The sequence below is a fragment of the Rhineura floridana genome, chromosome 10, assembly GCF_030035675.1.
Source record: "Rhineura floridana isolate rRhiFlo1 chromosome 10, rRhiFlo1.hap2, whole genome shotgun sequence".
NCBI lineage: Eukaryota > Metazoa > Chordata > Lepidosauria > Squamata > Rhineuridae > Rhineura > Rhineura floridana.
This window is the reverse complement of record NC_084489.1, coordinates 29,872,118-29,880,743: the sequence shown is the minus strand read 5'-3', so window position 1 is coordinate 29,880,743 and position 8,626 is coordinate 29,872,118. Positions and strand designations below refer to the sequence as shown.

The 8,626-nt window shown below is 40.3% G+C and overlaps 1 protein-coding gene across 5 annotated transcripts in view; it reads right to left on the bottom strand.

Moving 5' to 3' along the window:
- Window positions 1-990: 990 nt before the first annotated feature.
- The window catches only part of NGLY1 (N-glycanase 1), a 34,706-nt gene continuing 27,070 nt past the window's right edge, over window positions 991-8,626 (bottom strand). For 4 of the 5 annotated variants that reach the window (XM_061587887.1, XM_061587886.1, XM_061587884.1 and 1 more), the window contains 3 exons: window positions 5,577-5,762; window positions 4,060-4,237; window positions 991-1,733 (listed from right to left, as the gene is read on the bottom strand). In XM_061587887.1, coding sequence (XP_061443871.1) covers window positions 1,561-1,733; window positions 4,060-4,237; window positions 5,577-5,762 — 537 coding nt within the window. In that variant the 3' untranslated portion in view covers window positions 991-1,560. Of the gene's footprint in view, window positions 1,734-4,059; window positions 4,238-5,576; window positions 5,763-8,626 lie in introns of those variants that run through there. The other variant, XR_009758265.1, reaches the window with a different exon arrangement.

The window sequence follows — 8,626 nt, the reverse complement described above, 5'->3', positions numbered from 1 at the left end:
ACACATTTTTAAAGAGCCAGTACAAGCATCCAATAATTTGATGCGCACAAGGAGCTCGCTCTAATGTTTTGCCATTAATTTCAATGGTGAGACATTAAAATGAATAGAAGACCTTCTGCATTCATGGGCATGCACACATGAGGAACTAGATTGTCAAAGATCTGCTTTGCATACATCAAGCTGATCCAAGACAATAGTTCTTAAGTGACTGCAAACAACTTACCAGAAGTAGCATCTTCATAAAAACAGTGGGAAAATCCAAAGTACAAAATATGCCAAAAAATTAGATACTTAGGCTGCAATCCAATATATGTCTACTCAGAAGTAAGCTCCACTGGGTTCAGTGGGACTTACTCACAAGTAAGTATGTACTGGACTGCAATCTTAGTTTATAAAACTCCATCTTTTTAGTTAATTTAATGTATCTTTTTATATCACAGGCAATGACAAGATTTCAGGGACATAGTAAATTTATTTTTCTACTACCAAGCTCCAAAATATTTAGTTTTAGTATTAGGGTTGCCAGGTTCAGGGCCTGAGACTGATCCTGTATCTTTAGGAGAAGAGAAGGTCAGCCAAGTGCAGGTGTTCTTGTAACACTGTAATGGGAAAAATCACAAGGTGGAATTCTCCCTTCCCCCTGCACAGCTTTTAAAGATACAGAAGACCTCTTGGTGGCCAGGCCTGGCAACCAAGAGGTCTTCTGTATCTTTAAAAGTTGTGCAGGGGGGAGGGAGAATTCCACCTTGTCGTTTTTCTCATTACAGTGTTGCAAGAACACCTGCACGTGGCTGACTTTCTCTTCTCCTAAAGATACAGGATGAGACTCAGGCCTTGAACCTGGCAACCCTATTTAGTATATATAAAATTTAATCTGGGAAAATTTAAGGGGTACTTTGCAGACATCAAAACTGGGTATTTTTTCTATAAAGTTTCAATTAAAACAAAATGAATAAATTCAACCAAAAAAATGACATCAAGAGCTAGTAATTATTCCACAGTTCCATAATCTTACTTTAATATTATGAATGCAATAAATTGCCTATTATAAAATTACAAGCAAGCAGAAGACTCAAACATCACGAGGCTATTTTTAAGAAACAATTCCAAAATCCAAAGTTAAAAGTAGTTAAAATCTTCATTCAATTGTAATTTTAAAAAACTTCTTCCAGTGTAGATTAAACATCAGAAAATATTAATTTTCAATTATATGCAAGCCAAGCCTAAGCATATTTACTCAGAAGTAAACCTTTGTTCAATGGAGTTCACTCCCAAGTAAGTGTGCACAGAATTGCAGCCTTAATTTTTCTTCATTTTTAAATGCAAAATGCTGCATCTTTTCCCCTTTGACATGTCTGGTGCATGTTTTCAAAGGAACACGTACAAGATTCCAGGATTTCTTTATGTTTCACATTAACAAAATATGTTTGTTCTCAACAGTCATATGAAAGATACAATGTCTGGGGCAAGATCTTCTAACAGAGTTCATATGTTTTTTATATTTTATGACAGAAGTCCTTGCTTGATACAGATGTCTTCTGTGAATATCTATTTAGATATTCAAAGATCACTGAATTTTAAAATGATCTCAAAACAATCCTTGCCCTCATTTAAACTTTGCCTAAATAGTTGTGTGTGTTGCCATGCAATATCACCATCCCCTCCACTTAGTTCAGCTTCCAAGATAACATCTGTTACGTTGGAAATACCAGGATAAGAGTGAAGACTTTTATCTATAGAGAGGGGAAAAACCAAAAATCTTGTTAAAGAAAGCAGTGTGTAATAAAGACCAATATAAAATATTAATTTTAAAAAGGAGGATGTAAAAAAACCCTGCAAATCAGTTTATTGTTCCATAATAAAAATTGATTGAACCATTGTGAGAATTAATTTCCAACTCATGGGTATTTTCTGTTCTATGTGCTTCAAGAAAATCCTAGACATGTTAAAGACGAAAAGGAATTTGTGATGCCTGTCCCAAAGTATAGCCCAAGTCACAAGCTTTTTGAATATTTAAACTGACTTTAGGCATTTTCTTCGTTGGGGTTTTTCTCTAGGTCACAGTCATATAATCAGCATTGTAAACATCTGGAAACTGGAGTATGTGCATTTTTACTATGCCAAAAGTTATTCCAGACTGATGATGAAGATGGGTTAGATGAGCCTACACAGTCTTCATGACAGGAAGCTATTTAGAAAATGCAAAACAAGCATGTTTAAAGGAATAAGGTCATGCTGCATTAATATTCAATCATGCCAAAGATTTAAGGGGAGGAATGAAGAGAATTATGAAACCAAGTAATGGCCATACATCCTGGGGATGGGGTAAGGAGAGGGCAGGAGAAGGTGCTGAAGGGGAAAGCTTATTTATTTATTCAGCAGCTACAGTTCCAAATACAGCTTTCAACTATACTTTCCCAATGGAAGGAGAGCAAAAGCTCTGCCTCAGAATAATCCAGTGTTTGCAGCCAGATGTAAGATACACTTCTGCACTTCAAATAAGGAGTACAAATGACAATATACAAGCAACAACCTGAACCAAAACCACAGGAGACAGCAACAAGACAGCCTATAATGGGTGCTTCGAGTCCCATTTGCAGGGACTTAGGGTGAATGGGTAACAAGTTATACCATTTGACAGGTTTGTCATCTATATCAACAGGGATAGGGAACCTCTGGCCAGCGGATGTGGATCTCAGGTTTCCCATCTGGCATGTGATGCCTTTTCGGCTTCTGTGCTGGCTACAGTTGGACGGATATCTCTTCCTCCTCAACCAACACAAATGCACAAAATTGAGGATGTAGGGACCCAATCTGGATTGGGAACTCGGGGGGGGGGTAAAGAAGGGCTTTAACATTTTGGTCCTTGCTGAGGTCCTGAATCGGATTGGGACCCTGCACTTGTAATTTGCATTGGAAGAAAAGCTTCCACTAGAGCAAATGTAAAACACATTTTTGTGTGTGTGTGTGTGCGTGTGTGAGAGAGAGATGGATGAATGAGTCCCACCCACCACTGCCATGTGGTCTCCAATACATTACCCATGAGGGAATGCAGTCCTGGAGGAAGGGGAAAAAGTTCACCACCCCAATATACAACGAAGAATTGTATACGTTTCCTTTTTAACCCAACAAAACCTAGAATAGCTGCACCATCCTATGGATGTTTACTTCAAAGTAACTCCCACAATGTTCAACAGTGCTTATTATCTAGCAAGTAGATTTAGACTACAGCATTAGGATCAATCCTATGTCTAACTATTACATTTTTGTGAATGTCACGCTCGCCGTGAATGCAGAACAGCAGCAATGGCGGCTGAAGCATTCCCAGCAAGTGGAGCAGGCAGGCAAGGCAGGTGGCTGAAGCAAGCAAACTGCAGCACAAACGCTTTAGCTGCCCACAGCAGCAGCAGCAGTAATCAAGGACAGAGGGAGGTGAGGCTGGGCCTCCCCACAGGACAACTTCCCTGCAGCGTGAACATTTCAACTGACTGCCTCAGTGGTAGTGGCAGCAGCAGCAAGCAGGCACAATGGTGGCTGAAGCATTCACATGAGCAGAGCAGGCAGGTGAGGCAACCGGCTGAAGCAAGCAAACTGCAGCATGAATGCTTGGTGACCAGTGTGGAGGGTGTAGAGGCTTGGCAGACTGGGGAAAGGGGAGGGGGGAAGGTGCCTTGGTGACCTGAAGGAAGAGGAAGGGTTGGCGTGCAAAGCACACAAGGGTAGAGCTAGTACACTTGTTTAAGAGTAAGCCCCATTGAAAACAGTCGGCTTTACTTCTGAGTAAACATGTGTAGGATTGCATGGTAAACCAGGAACACTTAAAGTACAAGTTCAACTTGGGTGACTTTGGGCCCACTATCGCCAGCCTCAATTCTGTCAAATGGAACTAATGACCTACTTTGCATGACTATAGTGAGGAGGAATGACATAACCATTGTTAATATTGTACGGTAATGTATTGTTAACTTTAAAAATGATATATGGATAAATGAATCTTCATTTGTTAATGATCTTGCTTTGTTTGCAGGTGCATTTTTAAAACACAGTTTTCATACTCGCCTCCATTTACATCAATGACAGTGTTTCCAGAGCGCAGCATCCACCTTACTCTTCCACTGTGAAATGTCTGACTGCTTGTTCTGATTGAAATGTTTTCAATTTTTAGCCCAACTGAGCCACACTCAAACTTCCAGCAGATGTAACTAGATAATGATCCTTCTTTCCGAGCTAAATAAACCTATTTAGAAACCAAATACGCATATGAAACGCTAAATCACGTTATGTCTGTTAAAGCTACAATCCTGTACAGTGAGGTGTAAGCACTCTATGTACCTGATGGCAATATAAAAGTTCAGTTCTATGTATGTTAACTCAGATGTAGATCCCACTGAGTTCAATGAGATTTAATCCCTAGCTAGCAAGCGTGCTTAGGTTCAGTGGGACTTATTCTGTAGCATACAAAATATCTGACTGATTTTCTAACAGCGACTACGAATAGCTCAATAAATTACAGAACCATGACTCTATACATAGTAATTCTTTACAGAATTGTCATACATTATTCTGATTTAACAGTGGAATTGATTTGCTGACATTTTAAATGGACTGCTTAAAGATTTTAGAAAGTGATATATCTAGGTAAGGAACTACCGATAAAGCTTCAAATATAAAAACAGGGGGCCTGATTCTGAGGTCCAGTCATGCAGCAATGGATTGTACCTGTGCTGCTTTGCACACACATCTAAATGTACATAACCACCAAACTAAGGCTGGCACAATCCACTTTGATAATGCTGATCAGTTTCAAAGAGTGAATGAAGAAGCTGGGCTGGATTTAAACTCTTGCCCTCCAAAGTGACTGGCACTGCCAAATCTGCTAAAGATATCTCATTTGCACATATGGACCTGAAGCTGGATGCAGTGATATTTCAAGGGGTATCTGTTTCTGTTATCTTTTACTACTTATGTCAAATGATGAAAATGCCTTCTTCATGTTGTAATTTGCTGGTCTCCTCTCCTTAGGTTTGGAATATATCTTCCAATAGTTATTTAGTTTCTTTACAAATGAAAATGGGCTCAGGTAGGACTTTCATTATTGCAAGGTGAATTGCATGTGTTAGCTTTTTGCAGATGGGGAAGTAACATTTAGGATAAGGAAATTCTACCTATTCACAGGCAATAAAGAGAAAAGATATAAAGACCCTTTCATGGAGCTGAAAATTTAATTTTCTGAAAAGGCAGGATTTATTATGATTATTATTATTATGGGAAGCACTTGTATTAGTCCTCCTTTGAATAGGAAATGTCAGACTTAAGGTTTAATATCTGAGCAGGTATTTGTTATCTGTAGTCAACTCTACCATCCTGTTTTGGAAGACAAGCTGCTTTTCATTCTGAGATACTCCAATCAGCTGGCAATCTTATCTGAAGCTGGACATTAATATTTACCAACTCAAGCTGAATACACAAAAATCCACAGAATTATTAATGCAAAAAATAAAACTTAGCAGTGTGAGGATGATTACATTTAAAATGAAGACATTTTATAAAATAACTTTCCTTGATATGATACTCACCATTTTCCAGTCTGATTCAACCTTTCTCCATAGAGAGTCCATCCTCCATACACCTTTTTCCCAGCCACTAATCTTTTCATTATTATTGGATATCCGCATGTAACAATCTTCTACTATATTGTATCTGAGGTGGAGAAGCTTAGAGGCCTTCTCTTCTCCAGTTGGAATAAAAATTGCTCCGTTGCTCTAAATGACCAAGGGTATAAATCAGAATACTAATAAATATTTAATGAAAACCTAGCAATTATAATAGTATCTGCCAAAGACATATATATTCACATATACAAGAATGTACCTATAGCCAACAGATATTTCTATCAAACTTTAAAGAGCAGGGAAATTGGGCAGCTATAGTGAATGCAGCAGGAGAGCAGGAGATCTGACCACCTCTCTGAGATATTGTAGTGCCCTACAGATCTGTCAAAATTCAAACACAATTTGGGTTGGTCTTTCACAGTCCAATCCACTTGCTGTGTAGCTTGGAAGAATTTGGTAATGTGCCTCTGAGTACATGGTGACTGGGAGCAACACCTGCCATCCCCAAAGATGGAGAATTACATTTTTGTATGTTTGTTGTTCTTCTTACTTTGCTTCTTTTCTGTGTAACTACTGTTTCTACAGAGAATCTAACCTAGAAAATTATATTTCTCTCATTCATCCTAGAAATCTGTGTCAAATTTATTTTTATTTATTTCAAAGCCTTTTTATTGATCTTTGTCATATGATGGTGAAGACAGCCTTTTGTGTTTCAAACTGGAGGTTATGTTATATTTCTATTTTGGGTGCACTAACAGTTGATTCTGAAACTGCAGTTTGACATAAAATTGAAAATGGAAACGGACTGCCTTCAAGTCGATCCTGACTTATTGCTACCGTATGAATAGGGTTTTCATGGTAAGCGGTATTCAGAGGGGGTTTACCATTGCCTCCCTCTGAGGCTAGTCCTCCCCAGCTGGCTAGGGCCTGCTCAGCTTGCCACAGCTGCACAAGCCAGCCCCTTCCTTTTCCGCAACTGCCAGGTGGGGGGCAACTAGGCTCCTTGGGACTATGCAGCTTGCCCACAGCTGCACAGGTGGCAGGGCACATAACCCCTGAGCCACTCACTGTCGGGGTGATCATTACCTGGCCCTTGACACCCAGGAGACATGAGTGGGGATTTGAACTCACAGACTCTGGACTCCCAGCCAGGCTCTCTTCCCCACTGTGCTATACCAGCTGTTTGATGTAAAATCAGACTGATTAAAATATGTTGCTACTTAAGCAATGAATCTAGCTGTTGGAAAGAACAAACTTGTCCTCCCCAAGATGCATGTTTTCAGCCTACTATGCTTAAACCACTCCACTTAAGGAAAGATGGGAATGATCAATTAAAAACATAGAGCATACCTAGAATTTTGCTAGAATATATTTCACCTCCCACTGTTTCATCTTGTGCAAACTAAGATACTCCTCACGTCCACTGGAAACTATTCTGCAGAATAATCAGTGCCATTATTCCACAATTGTTTTTGGAGGCGTTTTTTTTTTTAGTGTTGCAGTGTTGCTGTACTTCACATGTTCACAGAAACAAAAGCAAAAGAAAATGATTTACTATAGGAAACTTCACTAACATTTCAAAGTAAATCAAACATATTTAAAGTGACTATCTGAACTATATCAACAGTCTTAATATTGTTGCTTCCTCCCTGCTAAAATAAGATCAGCACAGCACATGCCTTGTTTCTGTTATTTGGGCTGATTGCAGGTGTTGCCACCACTCACCATATGCTCAGAGGCACATGTTACCAAATTCTTCCAAGTTACACAGCAAGTGGATTTGATTGTGAAAGACCAACCCACATGGTGTTTGAATTTTGACAAATTTGTAGGGCACTACAATATCTCAGAGAGGAGGTCAGGTCTCCTGCTCCCTTGGTGCATTCACTATAGCTGCCCAATTCTTTAAAGTTTGATAGAAATATCTGTTGGCTATAGGTACATTCTTAAACCGCAAGGTTTTTGCCTATTGGTGAATATAGTAATAAAATTGGTAAGGATGGTTCATGCTTTTATTTTGAACAGCCTGTTTATAACTCCCTTTATTGATTAGCCTTGTCTTCCTCTAGCAAATGCCTAAGAAATTTAAAAGTTATTTATTTTATTTATTTATTAAATCTTTTAGTCGCCCATCTGGCTGGTTGTCCAGCCACTCTGGGCGACGTACAAAATAAAAGCATACAAATACATTAAAACATTAAAAATCTCAACAATAATAAAACCTAGTCCACCCCAAAAGCCTGCCTGAAGAGCTAGGTTTTCAAGGCCCAGCGGAAGCTCATCATAGAGGGGGCATGGCAGAGATCATTTGGGAGGGAATTCCACAAAGTGGGAGCCACAATTAAAAAAGCCCTCTCCCTAGTCCTCACCAGTCTAGCTGTTGTAACTGGTGGGATAGAGAGGCCTTTTGAGGGTGATCTTGTTGGGCGGCATCGCTGCTGATGCTGGAGGCGCTTCTTCAGATAGACTGGGCCAAAACCGTATAGGGTTTTAAAGGTCAGAACCAACACCTTGAATTGGGCCCGGAACACAACCGGTAACCAGTGCAACTCCTTTAGCACTGGAGTGATGTGATCTCACCGGCGTCTGCCTTTAATTAGGCAAGCCGCCGCATTCTGTACCAGTTGCAGCTTCCAGACCGTTTTCAAGGGTAACCCCACGTAGAGCGCATTACAGTAGTCTAGGCGAGAGGAGACCAGGGCATGTACCACAGATGGGAGCAGATGATTGGGAAGGTAGGGGCGCAGCCTCCGTATCAGATGGAGTTGATACAGCGCTGCCTGGCTCACAGCCGAGACCTGAGCCTCCATGGACAGCTGGGAGTCAAGAATGACCCCCCGGCTGCGGACCTGGTCTTTCAGGGGCAGTTGTACCCCACTGAGCACCAGGTCAACATCCCCCAACCTTCCCTCGTCTTCCACAAACAGTACCTCGGTTTTGTCAGGGTTCAGTTTCAGCTTATTCCTTCCCATCCAGCCACTCACAGACTCCAGGCACTTGGATAGGGTTTCTAC